This window comes from Vombatus ursinus, unplaced genomic scaffold (assembly GCF_900497805.2).
Source record: "Vombatus ursinus unplaced genomic scaffold, bare-nosed wombat genome assembly UNPS02014941.1, whole genome shotgun sequence".
Taxonomy (NCBI): Eukaryota; Metazoa; Chordata; class Mammalia; order Diprotodontia; family Vombatidae; genus Vombatus; species Vombatus ursinus.
The window spans coordinates 4,568,021-4,583,829 of NW_020954719.1; the positions used below are offsets into that span (position 1 = coordinate 4,568,021).

General features: G+C 37.3%; 1 protein-coding gene across 1 annotated transcript in view; it reads right to left on the minus strand.

The window, feature by feature from the left end:
* Positions 1 to 255: 255 nt before the first annotated feature.
* The window catches only part of MRPS35 (mitochondrial ribosomal protein S35), a 40,540-nt gene continuing 24,986 nt past the window's right edge, over positions 256 to 15,809 (minus strand). Inside the window, exons 7-9 of the mRNA XM_027844312.1 lie at positions 11,228 to 11,337; positions 8,074 to 8,143; positions 256 to 639 (exon numbers count right to left, since the gene is read on the minus strand). Coding sequence (XP_027700113.1) covers positions 370 to 639; positions 8,074 to 8,143; positions 11,228 to 11,337 — 450 coding nt within the window. The 3' untranslated portion in view covers positions 256 to 369. The remainder of the gene's footprint in view (positions 640 to 8,073; positions 8,144 to 11,227; positions 11,338 to 15,809) is intronic.

Here is a 15,809-nt window from a genome sequence, read left to right on the forward strand (position 1 = left end):
TAGCATTACTTACTTACTATTTGGCAGAGACAACAGCTTAAGCCCAAAAAATTCACAAATCAAAAGCAAGCAACATATATCATATTAAGGGAGAGGAAATGTAATCTGCAAAGTTTGAAATAATGAAAAAAATCAAAATTAACATTAGGGATAACAATTTCACTTTTAATTATTACTAATTATGGGGCATTAAAAATTAGCTAAGTGTTTATATCTTTAAAAGTGTGAAGTAATTCTAATTCTAGAACAAAAGAGTAGTTTTTAATATATTATTTAAAATTTTGTACACATCATCACAGAGATCAGACCATCCAATACCTGACAACAAATTATGACTAAGCAAGAGTTTTTTCCTCCCCAACGCTGCAACTACATCAAATTCAGTAGCTTCTTTACTGCTTCTTTATACTGAGAAAGGTTATTTTCGGTATCACCCTCATTTTTAAGCGCAACAACAGATTTTCTGTAATTCCCAACTTCTTGAGAACCAAGCAGCTCCTCCTGTGTGACTCCAGCAGTTTTTTCTGAAGCCTTAATTCGGAGAAGAGTTTTCAGGATGTTCTGTTCCGAGCGGCTCTTCTCCCACACATATTCTTCCATATCTGCTTCAGTCTTCTTTTTCTCCCAGTCTTCGGTTTTCTGGAAGAAAACAGTTTTGAACAAACATTCCAAATCCCTTGACGCAGATTTAAAAACTTGAATTTTAAAAATTTATTGCGTGAAAATTGGCAAGCCACCTAACCTTTCTCTCAACCTCAGTTTCCTCTTCTGTATTTCTGCAATATTTCAAAATCTGTGACTGTCAGGGTGAGCACCTCCTACACCCACACTTACGCTATCTTTCCTATGAACTGTTGGTTACAAAAATTTGTCACCCTGAAGCAAGTCCTGCTTCTAAGCTGGTGAGCCTGGTGCTCAAGCCATGGGTATATAGCCTGCTGCCAAGGACTGAAATGAAAGCTTGCTAGGACCTAGAAGAAAGAGCACATCAGTGGCAGTCTTCAACCCCATTTCACATCCTTAAAGTGGGGATGATAATAGTAATGCTAATGATAATGACAGTAATAATACCTTGACTAGCTATCGTGGTCAGAAACTTCGGGCAATACAAGGCTGCGAGGGGAAAATAAAGTCACAGGCATGCCCTTTCATAGAAGTTTTCTGCCAGTCTCTCCCAACCCCATTGCAACAGTGGCTACAAGGGAAAGTTTAAGGGTCTGCAATTCTTTTGAGTGAATTTAGGAGTAGTAAGAAACAGCCTCAAGACTGTATGTCATCCAGCCTCAGGGCTGTAAGTATGACAACATGGAAAAGGAGGCATTGGTAATGTTAAGAATGTTCTGGGTGAGCATTCACGTGATATCAGATAACCAAGTCAATGCAGGTATACATGAATGAGAAACTTGGGACCTTGACAATGTGTTTGGGACTTGGCAGGAGATCTTTATTCATTTTTGTTTTGAGGTAACACTTCTAAGAAGTTGACTTCTTTTTATAAATTATCTTCCTATCACACTGAAATGCAATACACAAATTGCAAATTAGGAATAGTTTTCCCTGCCAAACTTTAGTTCTTAAAAATTGTTAAGATACTGCCAACAATCTCATACAGCTTTTTTCATGTCCAGGCAAATGAATTTTTTTTCTTAATCAAGACACAGAGACAACAAGTACCTCATACAGGTATAGTGTTTCTCACGCATAATGGAAACTAAGTGCTGCACCTGGCCACAACTAGAACACAAAATTTATCCTTATTTTCTGGAGTCATGTCCTAATTTCAACAAAAAGATCATTGTGAGGTCTTACACATCTTTGAATTTCTAAGGCTTTTCAGCTGATAAAAGTTAAAGTATAATCATTATATTTTTTTTTAGAAAGTTCTCTCTTCCTCTTAATCTGCAACATTTTTTCAGATAGATTTTTATAGTTATCTTTTATTTTTGTATCATCTAGATTTCCCCTTGTATTCTTCCTCTTCTTACCTCCTAGAGAGCCTCCTCTTATAACAAATAAACTTTTTTTTAATAAAGGAAAAGAAAAACTCAGGCAAAATAGATCAACACATGAAAAAAAAATCTGATGCTACTTGAAATATTCCACTTTGGACCCTGATCTCTGCAAAGGAGCACGAAGATAATTTCCTATATCCCCTTTTTGGGGCCATGCTCGTTCTTTATAATTCTGCAATATTTACTTTCAATTGGTTTGAGGTTGCTGTTCATTCCATAACATTGAAGTCACCAACTACGTTATTTTCTTGGCTCTGCTAACTACACTTTGCATTAGTTAACATAAGTCTTTTTATACTTCTCTGGACTCATCATATCTGTTGTACATTACAGCATATTAACATCCCATTAGATTTATGTACTATAATTTGATTAGCAATTTCCCTATCAATAAACCTCTGCTATGTTTCCATTTCTTTGCTACCAAAAAAACTGCTACAAATATTTTTTAATCAATCCTTGGGGTATATACCTAGTAGTAGGATCTCTGGGTCAAAGGGTATGGACATTTTAGTCACTTTATTTACATAATTATAAAGTACTTTTCTGAATGATTGTACCAGTCAAATAGCACCTCCACCAATAATGTATCGATGTGCTTATCTTCCTACAACTGCTGATATTCCTATCTTTTGTCATTTTTGGCATTTTGTTGGGCATGGGAGGAAACTTCATAGAAAAAAAGTAATTTTGATTTGCATTTCATATTAGTAACATGGAGCATTCTTTCACATAGCTGCTAAGAGTTTGCAATTCTTCTTTTGAAAATTTTTTGTTCACATCTATGGCCACTTCTGTATTGGAGAAAATGACTAAATGAATGATTAAATGAAACTAAAATGGCTTTCAGTCTCACATTTCTGTTAGTTGTCTTTATGTTTTATACCAAACCTTTATCACAGATTTCTGATAGAAAGATTTTTCTCAATCAATTGCTTCCCTTATAACCCCAGACACATTAATTTTGTTTGTGTAAAAGTCTTTCAATTACATGTAATCAAAATCTATTTTATCTTTCAGAATTGCCTCTCTATTATTTGGTTAAGAATTCATTCCCTTCCCATAACTGTAAAAGGCATATTATGGCTTTTTTTCCAATTTTTTTAGTTGTGATCTTAATTTTATGCTATGACTCCAGGCACATATCCATTTTGAATGTACTATGGAATGTGGTTTAAAATGTTGATCTAGGACCCCTTCCTACCAGACTACTTCTCATTTTTCTAGCAAGTCTTATCAAGCAGAAGGTTCTTTCCTTGGTAATCTGTGTTTTCCAGTTTATGGGTTACTGATTTCTATTTTTCTTATTCTTCCTTATCAGTCTGTTCCAATTATCTATTTTTCTATTTCTTAATGACCAAATGGATTAGATGATTGTGGCTTCAAAATAAGAGTGAAGACTGGAAGTCCTATTCCTCCATCATTTCTACCTTTTTTCCCCCATTATTTCCTTCGACAGTCTAGATCTTTTGTTTCTCTAAATGAATTTTGTTATTATTTTATATAGATCTGTAAAACATTTCTTTGGTAATTGGATTGGTATAGCATTAGATCTCTGCAAATTAACTTTGGTAGAATTGTCAGTCTACAAAATGTCAATGTTTGTTAACAATATTGAAACAAAAAAGGGACTGTAACTGGATTAGGATGCAACACAGCTGTTTGGGAAATGGTGCTGATTCCTAAGTGTTATGTTAAATTACTAACTTTTACATATTACAAAGTTTTTTTGTCTTTAGCATTTACTGCTGGTATAATAGTAATATTCTTTCTTACGACGGTGACTCTGATTCTTTGGAAACTTTTCCCCACTCCATGCCAAAATCTAACTAAAGGGAAGGCAAGGAAATAAACACTTACATAGCACCTACCATATGCCAGGTACTGTGGTAAGTGCTTTTACAAATATTCATTCATTTGCTCTGTATCTATCTTATTAATCAATTACTTAAGAGAAAACTAACCCCAACCCTCATCTCCTGTTCTCTAAACTCCATTCTCCTCAACACACTCTCACCCATATCCTACTCCAAACCTGCCCGCTGGATCCTCTGGAATTCTCATTTCAAAATGAACAAACTTCCCTTCATCCTGACCTCTTTCTCTCACTCTCCTTCTACCTCTTAGCCCTCATTGAGCCCTGGCTCCTTTCCTCCCTCCCACCCCGGTTCTGCTCTTCCCCGGCTGACTTTTCACACTCACACACCCAACACATTTGTCTTGGAGGAGAAATGCCTACTTCTACTTCTAGACTCCCTTCACCACCATTACTCATCAACCTTTCCTCCTCAGAGGTTCACAGTATCAAAAATTTCCAAAATTATGGTGGTGGTTGTGTCACACATTGTTAACTACTGTTCAGCACCTGACTCACTTTCTTCTTCTCCTCCCCATCTGCTGCTCTTCCACTGGGGGACTTCAACATCCAGGTGGATACTCTCTGTCTAATCTGTTCATTCCTGAGTCTCCTCCAAAACTATGATTCACCTCTCTGAGACTCCACCTCAACCTAGCACAGGCATGGTCACACCCTTGATCCTGCCACCACCCGCATATTCCACTTCCCTAATTAAATCTCTCCCAGTGCCTCACCCCTCCTAAACCCTCTCACTGTCCTTACTGTGACCTCCAATCCCTCCGCTCTTCATTCTCTGGCCATTACTCCTACTCTAATTTCACTTCCCTCCCTTTTCTACTCTTGACCCTAGAGTCAGTCAGTTCAATTCTACGCTGTCTTCTATTCTCAAATCCCGTGTCTCTTCGTCCTATCATTTCTCATTCCCTGCACTGTCTGAGCCAACCAAACTGAGCTTCTCTGTTCCTCACACAGGATACTCCACATCCATCTTCCTTTGTTGCTTTGGCCATCCTCCATGGCTGGAATGCACTCTCTTTACCTGAGCCTTATAGAGTCCCTCTCTTCCATTAAGATGCAGCTCAGGTACCATCTTCTGCATAGTCTTCCCTGATCTCTGCCAACTGCTAGCACCCTCCTTCCCAAACTATCTTGTATTTAACTATTTTGACTGTATTTGTACTTATTGACTTTATATTTATGTGGTTTGTTTGCATAGATTTTTATATGTACTTATTGTCCTCTCCATTAGAGTGCAAGCTCATTTCGAGTAGAAATTATTTCATTCTTTTTTCTTGTAACCCTAGAGCCTGGACAGTGCCTGGCACATAACAGGCTCTAATAAATAACTGGCTGATTGATTGGTCAATTGATCCTCTCAATCTATATCTCCCTTTCCTCCCTCTGCCAAACAACTAGAAACAGCTGATTCACTACCTTTCCTCACACTCCTTTGTAATCTGGCTGCCAACCTCATCATTTGACTGAAAAAGCTCTCTCTAAAGTTACCAATGACGGGGCAGCTAGGTGGCACAGTGGATAGACCACCAGCCCTGGAATCAGGAGGACCTAAGTTCAAATCCGGCCTCAGACGCATAACACTTACTAGCTGTGTGACCCTGGGCAAGTCACTTAACCCTACTACCTAGCCACCAAAAAAAAAAAAAAGTAAAAAAAAATAAAGTTACCAAAGAACTCTTAATTGTTAAATCTGATGGTTTTCCTTATCAACTTTTCTGTAGCATTTGACACTGCTAACACCCTTCTTCCTGGGTTTTCATGATCCTACTCTCTCCTGGGTCTCCTACTACCAGTCTAACAGCTCAGTAAATCTCCTTGGCTGGGGCATCATCCATGTCACACCCTCTACCTCTAACTTGGATGTTCTCCAAGGTTCTTCCTAGGCCCCCTACTCTATTTTCTCAGCGAACTCATCAGATCCCATAGGCTTAATTATCATCTCTATGTAGATGACCTATATATCTTGCCCGTGTCTTTCTCCTGAGCTTTAATCTCACATCACTAAATGCTTACTGAACTATAAAAAATAATGTCTCAGGGAGAGTATATAGAGCTTGGCCCTTTTACTACACTGATATGCAAACTGCCAGGAGAGGAAATTTACCATGCCAAAGCAGGCTGGCAGCTTCGAGTCTCAAGAGTTGTCTACAGCACTGAAAGGTTAAGAGACTTGCACAAGTCTGGTAAATGTTAGAGGTGACACTAGTGGGTAAGTCTTCCAGGTTTCAAGATGGGCTCTCTAACTGCAATTCCATACTGGGTCATGTCTCAAACTCAGCACTTCTCAAGCAGAACTCTTTTCTCATTCTTGCATGTCCATAACCTTGGCCTTCTCCTTAACCCTTCATCCATTCTCACTTCACATTTTAAAAGTCACCAAATCTTACTTTTTCTACTTCCACAACACCTCTTGCAGTCAAGCTCTCCACTCATATAGTTAACATCTTAGTTTAGGCCCTCATTACCTCTCACCCAGATTACTTTCATAGCCTCCTAATCAGTCTTCCTGCCTCCAGTCTCTCCCTGCTTTATTTCATCTTCTGTACTGCTAGCAACATGATTTTCCTCAGCATAGATCAAACAATGTCACTCTCTTACTCCCAAAACACCAGTCAGTCCCTGTTGCCTCTAGGATCAAATATAAACTATATTTAGCTTTCAAAGTCCTTCACTAATTTGTCCAAACCTATGTTTCCAGAGTCATTCATTATAATCACTCCTTCTTTTGAACTCTGTGATCCAGTCTAACTGGCCTTCTCTCTGCTCCTTATACACACTCCATCTCCCATCACCTGGCTGTCCCCATACCTGGAAGGCACACCCTCTTAACATCTGCCTGAGAAAAACTCTCCCTTCCTTGAAGAAAGCTCAATACCTGCTTTTCCTGATACCCTAAACTGCTAACAGTCTCCTTTTCACGCTACCCTTATTTAAAGACATAAATGAATTTACTTACATTTACTCTCCTCAAATCTATTTTACATACATTTATAGGTATCCTCGTTGTCTCCCCTGTTAGAAGTACTCTCCTTGTAAGGACAGATTCATTCACAGTTATTTATATCTAGAGTGCTCAGCACACTGTAAGTGTTTCATAAAGACCTACTGATTAAATGATTGATAGACAATTAAGAATAAACATCAAAATGAGTTGAAAAGGACTAGAAGACAAGACTCTCCTTCATCAAATACTAGGTGGTGCTTCGAATTTCAAATAGGAATTCCACTTTAGTAAAGGAAGAAAAGACTGAAATTCATTAAAAATTCTATTTAAATGCATATTTTCATGGCTCATCTGGATTCTCCAGCTCAAAGTTTCTTCACTGATGGGACATGTTGAGAAAGGATCAAGAGCCAAGTTTAATACAGCCTTTCTTTAATTACATCTATTCACTCCAGTCTTACGTTGCTACTCTGGCACCAAAGCAATTAACCTTCAAGATCAAAGGCTTCTCACGTGAACCCAGAATGCAAGCTCATTTGGATTCTAGGATGGAGAACCAGAGAAAGAGTCTGGTAAGTCAACTTTCACTGCACTTATGCCTGTCATTTCCTTTGGCACAAATTTACTTTACAGGCTGCTGGCAAAATGGGAAAGACACAAAACCGCTTGCCATTTATTGTTTTGAGTTAATCTGCACTTGAGGGTGAGCTCTACTCACTATGCTATAAGTCCCAAAAGGAATTTTACTTCTTCAAGCCAAAATTACTTTTAATTTATAATGTCTCAAGCAAGAGTAGCATTTGCCTTTGCTACCACTCAAATGCAGTGGAGTTTAAATCTAGCACCAAACTCTCAGTAGCTGTGTGACCTTGGAGAAGTAATTTCACTTGTTAGCCTCAGTTTCCTCATCTGTAAAATGGGGATAATAGCACTTACCTCCCAGGGTTATTATGAGGATCAAATGGGATATTTGTAGAAAAGTGCTTAGCACAGTGCCTGGCAAAAAGTAAGCACGTAATAAATGCTTGTTCCCTTCCCCTCCCACATCCTTCCCTCTGTGTTTTAACTACCTTACTTTCAGTGCAACAGGTATTAATGACATTCTGTACCATATTTGTGTTAATTAATTAATATTCATAAAACACTCAACTGAGTATTTCTTTATAAGGCTTTGTGAAAAGTTAACCTTATTTGATTAAACTGTTGCTAAAATGTTAAATATTCAAAACAGAGTAACTTACCCATGATTCATGGTATAAAACTGTTAATAGATACATGGCATAGTCATAATTCTGTCTCTGTAAAGGACACCTTTAAAAGAGTAAGAAAAACAGTGATTAAAATCTCAGTAAGCTGAATTTTTACAACTGTGTATGTACTAATCTACCCTTCTTATTCGTCATCAACATTTTAAAATTCATTCCTGTGCTTGGAAACTTTTTACATAGCTGATATACAAAGCTGATGCTTTATTATATTATGTATAAAACAAAGTATTTGCTTACTTGGGTTACTTTCATTTAATTCAGAGTATCCACTTGCTTCCTTCTTTAATGAAAATGCTTTGCCTAGTAATTGTTTTAGACATAATGAAATTTTAAAAAATATCTCCAAATAGAATTCCATACCATTCATTCTCTCAGTGATGACTGCCTCTAGAATTACATGAGTAAATTGTTGAATTCACTAAACTTTTGTCTACTAATAGTCTCAACATTGAAAAAAAAATTATTTTCTCAAATCTAACTTTGAAAAGCTAACTAGAATACATAATGTTATTTTTTTTTTTAGTGTAGATAATCATCAAGGATTAGGTAATCTTTCCATAAGTTTGAAATGTGTGAATCCCGTTAATTTTGTATAAGAAAGCAATGCAGAAAAAGAAATAAAATATCATTTGGTTTATTTAAAAATAGAAATGTAACTTTTTTTTTTAAACCAGGCCTGTGGTTTCACTGGTGCAGAGCAGTAGTGTTAAACTTAAATAGAAACAGGGACCACCAGACCATACCTAAGTATCTCTGTGGGCTGCATATTGACTTTAAAAACCACTTATGTTTATATATTTCTTTTTTTATTAATTAATTTATTTTGTTAAGTATTTTCCAATTACATTTTAATCTGGTTTGGGCCACACTCAGAGTGCTGTGGGCCAAATGCGGTGTTTGACACTTGTGGTGTAGACAACTCCTGATGAGGACACTCCTCCTACCAATACTCTGCAATTTACAGTCTTAAGAAAGTTGCCTGAGGCACTGAGAGAGGGTAAGTGATCTGCCCAGGGCCACAGAGCAAGTATGTGGCAGAGGCAAAACTTGAACCCAGGTCTTGCTAACTGTGAGGCCATCTTTCTATACACCACACTATGCTGATGTAATTACCATGTAATTACATGTAATACCATGTAATTGCTTGAATTGCAGTATCACTCTAGTCAAAGTTTATTTACAGCCTTCTATTGGAAATAATTATTGCCACTAAACACAGACTACAATTGATGTTATAATTTATGCTGGAGGGCAGCTAGGTGTTGCAGTGGATAGAGTGCAGGGCCTGGAGTCAGGAAGACCTGAGTTCAAATCCAGCCTTAGACATTTCAAGCAAGTTATGTAACCCTGTTCGCCTCAGTTTCCTCATCTATAAAAATGAGCGGGAAAAGGAAATGGCAAACTAGTCCAGTATTTTTGCTAAGAAAACCCCAAATAGAGTTACAGCCTCAGACATGACTGAAATGACTGAATAACAAATGATTTATATTTGTAAACACTCAGATACTCCCATCATGCTAAGGAGTGATAAGGGCTAGAAGAGCTTCAATTACAGGCCTCACGATGGATTTATGTATCTCTCTCTCTTTTTTTTTGATGAGGCAATCAGGGTTAAGTGACGTGCCCAGGGTCACACAGCTAGTAAGTATCAAGTGTCTGAGATCAGATTTGAACTCCGGTCCTCCTGACTCTAAGGACAGAGTTCTATCCACTGCGCCTCCTAGCTGCCCCAGATTTATGTATCTCCTGTCCAAACACTAGCCTAGGTAAATTTGGAGAGGCTCATCAAAGGATCCTCTGGCTACAACTCCTCACATGGATTTTCTGCTAAGATATGGTGAGGGCTGGTATATGTGCATCAGTGAATGAAACCCCTCGACTCTTTTCTCCCCATATGAAACCTTAGATTCTTAAAGTACTGAAGTAATGTTAAATATAATAACGGCATTAAGATAATAGAACTTAATCATTAAAACTTAAAGAATTTTTTCCCTTAAGTTATAGAAGTTGAATAACAACCACATATTTATTTTCCTCAAGAAGGGAAATAGAAGTAAAATGTCAGAAACCAATCACTGCCAATAATTAAGGATCCAGTAAAAATCCACCACATAACCATTCCTTGGGCAGTACTCCCAATACAACAGTCTAGGATGATGAAAATACTTTGGTGTCTTTTTCAAAGCTGATTATGTTTTAATGTTCCCTAACAAAGACAATGAGTCAACAATGAATTCAAATAAGTTAACTTTAAGTAAGAAAGCTTGGCTATTTTATGCTTCCTATATAAGATTTATATTTCTATTTAGTTCAGGTTGAACAAAACCTTTTAAAATTGATCATTAGCAACTTTATTGAAATCAACATATTGAAAATATCCAAATGTTTGGTGACTTAGAGAGAAAAAATCCAGATGATAGGATCCATTTTCTACTTTACAACCGAATGTTTGGCAGAGTGTAGCCATAACCTTCATACTGAATTCAAATCTATTTGGATCATTTCTACTTTAACCCTACTTCTACCTATCAAAACTGATCTAAGTTCAATTTCTTCAGCCAAAGTAAACATTATTGATAAAAAACTTTCATTCTGGCCCCAAAACCTTTATTACCTCAAGAAGATACAATGATAAAGGAATCTATCAGGGCAGCTAGCTGGCGCAGTGGATAGAGCACCAGCCCTTAAGTCAGGAGGATCTGAGTTCAAATCTGGCCTCAGACCAAACACTTGACACTTACTAGCTGTGTGACCCTGGGCAAGTCACTTAACCCCAATTGCCTAAAAAAACAAAACAACAACAAAAAAAAACAAAACAAGGAATCTATTACTAAGGTAAAATATTTAAATTATTGCATATTTTAAACTAATATTATTGTTACTTTTTTTGTATTTATAAAAAGTTTACAAATTAAAATGACCAACAAATCCTACTTTCATCTTCATGAAATGAAGATGTTCTCACTGACTAATGCATAATAAACAGATAAACTTAAAAGAGCAGTACTAGCTAAGCCCAAATCTGAGGCTGGTGTTGAGATAAAATGACTGTGCCACAATGATTTCTTTTGGAGAGGGGCAAAGCCCTACAAAGAAATGGCTGATAGAGTGAAGTTTCTGCCTTTACCTGTCAGTAGTGATGGTAAGCAAATCTGTGTTCTTGCAGTACCGCCCTCCAACGAGTTTAATCAATTTCTTCTTTGCATGGTCATCTAAATTCAGTTTGGAAAGTCTAACCTAAAATGCCCAAGAGGGAATTTATTCAGAAAAATTAGTTTAGATGTTTTTAATACCAACAACAACCAAAAGCAGGTGATAACACTACTCAGATTTAGATTTTTAAGTCAACTAGGATGGAATCAGTCAGACTCTTGCTCTAAAGATAAAATCATCTGTTGGCATATAATAATAGACTTATCCTATTACTCACAGCAAAAGGATAGGGAGCAGAATCAAGTCAAGTTTCTTTTGAGTTTTCTGGCTAGTCTATACACTGGCTACTTTCCCCAAAAGATCCAATGTCGAGTTTTCTAGGAAACTGAGAATTTCCTTCAGGAAGTTAGTCTACTCAGTTCTCATGGGTTTGGAACAGTAAGACTAGGATATAGCAGTAAAAGATAATATGTAAAAACCACACAAATATTCTATTATTCCATGGTCATAAGATCCTACAATGAGGGCTGAAAGGGACCCCTGCAGCCAATTAGTTCAATTCCTTCATTTTACAGGTGAAAAAACTGAGGCTCACAGAGATTAAGTTACTCGTTCAAGGCTACACAAGCAATAGGCATCGGAGGTAGGACTTGAATCCAGGTCCTCTGCATACAGACCTACTGATCTTTTCTCTAGAACTAGGGATTGTTCCATTCTTCAAATTTTTATCCCTAGCTCAGTGCCTGGCACAAGTAGGAGCTTAATAAATGCTTGTTGACTCTGATGGATTACCAGACAACCAGAACCATATTACTCTATCTAGTTTAGAGGCATTCACTTAACTGGGATAGGTTACACTTTGAAGAAAATGAGAAATAGAACCTAAGGGGAAAAAAAAAGTCAAAAGACTCGGTGTAACAATCTGAAGAAAGAGCACCTTCATTCTGTTTTATAAATATGTGGTCATTCTCTATTCAAGGCTGAACAGAAAAAAAGCCTTGAAGAAGAAAAAGCTTGGTGAAGACATATGGACTAATTTTTTGGAAACAGCATACTAAATGCAATTGGATTCTCCTTACAAAGTGATTTTTTAAAACAAACTAGACTCCTATTTATCTAGAATGACTTGGGTAATGTCTGTCTGGAAGGAGGGAAAAAAGATTAAGTGACTGCCTTTCTCTACCCCTTTCACTAATTTTAGTAGATGTCATTTTTAAAAAGAGATAGGATATATTTTTTGGTTTGTTAAGAACTGCCTAAATAAAATAGGTTTTATTAGAAACACCTTTTAAAATAATAAAGGGGGGAAACAACAAAAAAGGCAAAATGAAAAGTTTTTAAAGGCACTTGGTAATAATATTGACCTTTAAAAAATCTGCCAGCCAAGAACAATGAATATGTTTGAAGTACTTTGAAAACATAAAACTTCTAACAAATATTTAATAACCACCATAAGTTGGGCATTTGTCTAAAAAATATAAAGAAAATGTATATGTGTAGCTGCAATCCTTATTATCACAGTATTATTCATGTCAGTACTTATTCATGTTCACATTAATATTTTAATGCTTCAGCTAAATTACATAAATTTTATACCATAAACTCATAAACATTTCAAAGCAGCTTCATGGCACACTTACGCCACCTGCTAGCCCAAAAAGGCATTGCACCATCACTTTTACCTTGATCACACTGACATCAGCCAGCATCTTTTTCATTGTTTTAACAAAACTACCAAAAAAAAAAGTTTTTAAAGTTCCTCTATTTCAGAGTATAAAAATTCATTTATTAGTATTATACCAAAGGTAATATGGAACATTTTAAACTCCTTTCAAGTTTGACAGGCACAGGTATTTGTGTTTTCAAAAAAGCCATTCAGCAAGATGTAGGAAAAAAATGCCTCTCTCTCTCTCTGTATATACATACACACACACACTCACACACACACACACACATTTCACAAAAGCTAAAATATTTTAATTATTTCTTCTTGTTGATACTGGGCTACTGCTATAAAACTCAGAAGGTCAAGGAAATGAATAAGAAACAAGATATTTATTTCCTTCCTCTGTAGTAACAGTTCTAATGTCTCAAGGGCTATTTATAATAGATACCAACAACAGGTTCCTAACAATAACACGATCCTATTCTAGAGTGAACTTATTTTTAAAAATAACTGTATTTTAATGTAATTGGTTTGCTCTGCAATCTCTTGTATTTAATTTTAAGCATTTAAAAACATTACTCTTCATCACCCTAGTGATGAATACGATACCCCTCGCCAACTTTTACCTCTAGTTTCTCATTCCCTCTCACCTCAATCCTACTTTTCCTATGTCCCACCCCTTCCACTGACCACTCTGAACTCCCCTTCCATGAATAAAAAAATTCCTTTCATTTTTGTCCTCCAGGCTCCTTCCATCTTCTCATGCTCATATTCACCCTAGCCATCCTTACCCAGCACTGGCTACACTTTCTCTCACACTCCTGACACCCTGGTCCTAGGAGCCAGAATTCTCTTTGCTCCCCACTGCTACTTCTAACACCCCCTTTACTGTCACCAGTCAGCAGCCTGTCATTTTTTGAGATTCACACCACTGGATGACTCCCCCCTGAAGCAAACCCTTCTATGGGAAGTCCCTTATCATGAGAAGGCCCAGCCCTACTGTTACACTTCAGGCTCATCCTATGCCTTGATCTTCTAACCCCTCTACTCTCCTCCAGGCCTTTCAGCTCCCCTTTATATTTTGTCTATAATGTATTAAAATGTAAGCTACTTGAGTAGGGACTATTTGTTTTCATAACCCCCAGCACCTAGCATAGAGTAAGTCTTTAACAAATGCCATCTATCTATTCACTCATCAATTTATCTATCTACCCATTCCACAATCCAGATCCTAATATCAATTATCTTTCCCCCAAGTCACTCTGCCTCCTCTCAAAAAATTCAGTACCCCAACTTGACTGTCCTAATATTATACTTTCCTCAACTACTATGATCTGGCTTCTCTCCACCTCAAACACAGGAATGGAGACATCCTTGTCATACCCACAAGTGTTCTACTTCACCTAGAAAATCTCTTTACCAGATCATGTCTTCCTATCACTCGATCTCTTTCTAACCCTCCCAAACCTAGGCTCTGACCTCGCCTGGGATCACTAATCCCTCCATCCTTCAGTCCTCTTATGGGCCATCTGCCTTGCTCTAACATCCCTTACCTGTCTTTTCAATCTCAAACCTAGAGTTAACCAATTCAACTCTATACCGTCCTCTGCTCTTGAATCCATTGCCCCTGTCTTTTTTTATGCTTTTGTCTTTTCAAATCCCAATCCTGGATTATTACATCTGCCTGCTTTGCTCCTACTACTAATGAAATGAGCTGAAGGAAATCAGGCATCTGTGCCTGGGTCCACTACAAATTTACATTGTTGGTGTTTGGTCATTTCAGTTGTGTCCGACTCTTCGTGACTCCATTTGGGGTTTTCTCGGCAAAGATACTACAGTGGTTTGCCATTTCCTTTTCCAGCTCATTTTTACAGATAAGGAACTGAGGCAAAGAGGATTAAGGGGCTTGCCTGGGATCATACAGCAAGTAGGTGTCTGAGGCCATTCTTGTCCTCAGGAAGATGAGTCTTCCTGATTCAAGTCCAGTGTTCTACCCACTAAGCCACCTAGGTGCCCAAATTTGTGTTACCTAAACTCAACTGGGTCTTCACAGCAGAATGACAATCCTTTTACTTCTGCCAAATGGTTTCTCTATCCCACTCCCCACAGGGACAGTTCTAAACTTTTTCTTCTCCCCTCAAGTCTTCCACACTACATCCTTCCCATCCTCTCAGCTGAGGACCTCACCTAGTACTTTACTGAGAAAATCAAGACCATTTGCTATGAGCTCTACATCTTAAAACCTGTTGACATCATCCCTTACTCTTCCTTTACTGACTTCTAATACATTGCAATTAAGGCCAATCTCATTATGTGTATTCTTAATCCTCTCTTATCTTCTCCAGTGGATTGTGTTTTCTATAACTAGGAATCTCTCTCATTAATCTTCAGGCTCTTCCTATCTCCTAGGTCTTCCGCTGCTGCTTAGCCCAAGGTGATCAATACTAGAACAAACTCTGGCTCTACCTTATCACTCCCTCAAATTCCAAGCCTCTTCTCCCTTGCACAAACTCTTGGAAAAAGTCATCCACACTTCTTTTCACACTCACTTCTTGGATTCCATTATCATCATCATCCTTGACTAAAGCTGTTCTCTTCAAAGTTTACTAATGACTTTAAAAAGAAAAAGAGAGAAATTATTCTTTATTAAAGGAAGTTATGAATGATTTTGCTGGAATACACTGGGAAGATAAAGAAGCTTTAGTTTTAATAGTGTGCACTGCAGGAAAACTTGTTCAAGAAATTCATTCTAAAGTCGAAGTATTAGTTCAACGTCCAATATGCGATTTCATGATCTTCACCGAAAAGTCTTCCACAATATTGTATGTACTCAGTAGTATACTCAGCTGAAATACTTAAGAGTGCTTGATGTCGTTATCATTTCTCCTCT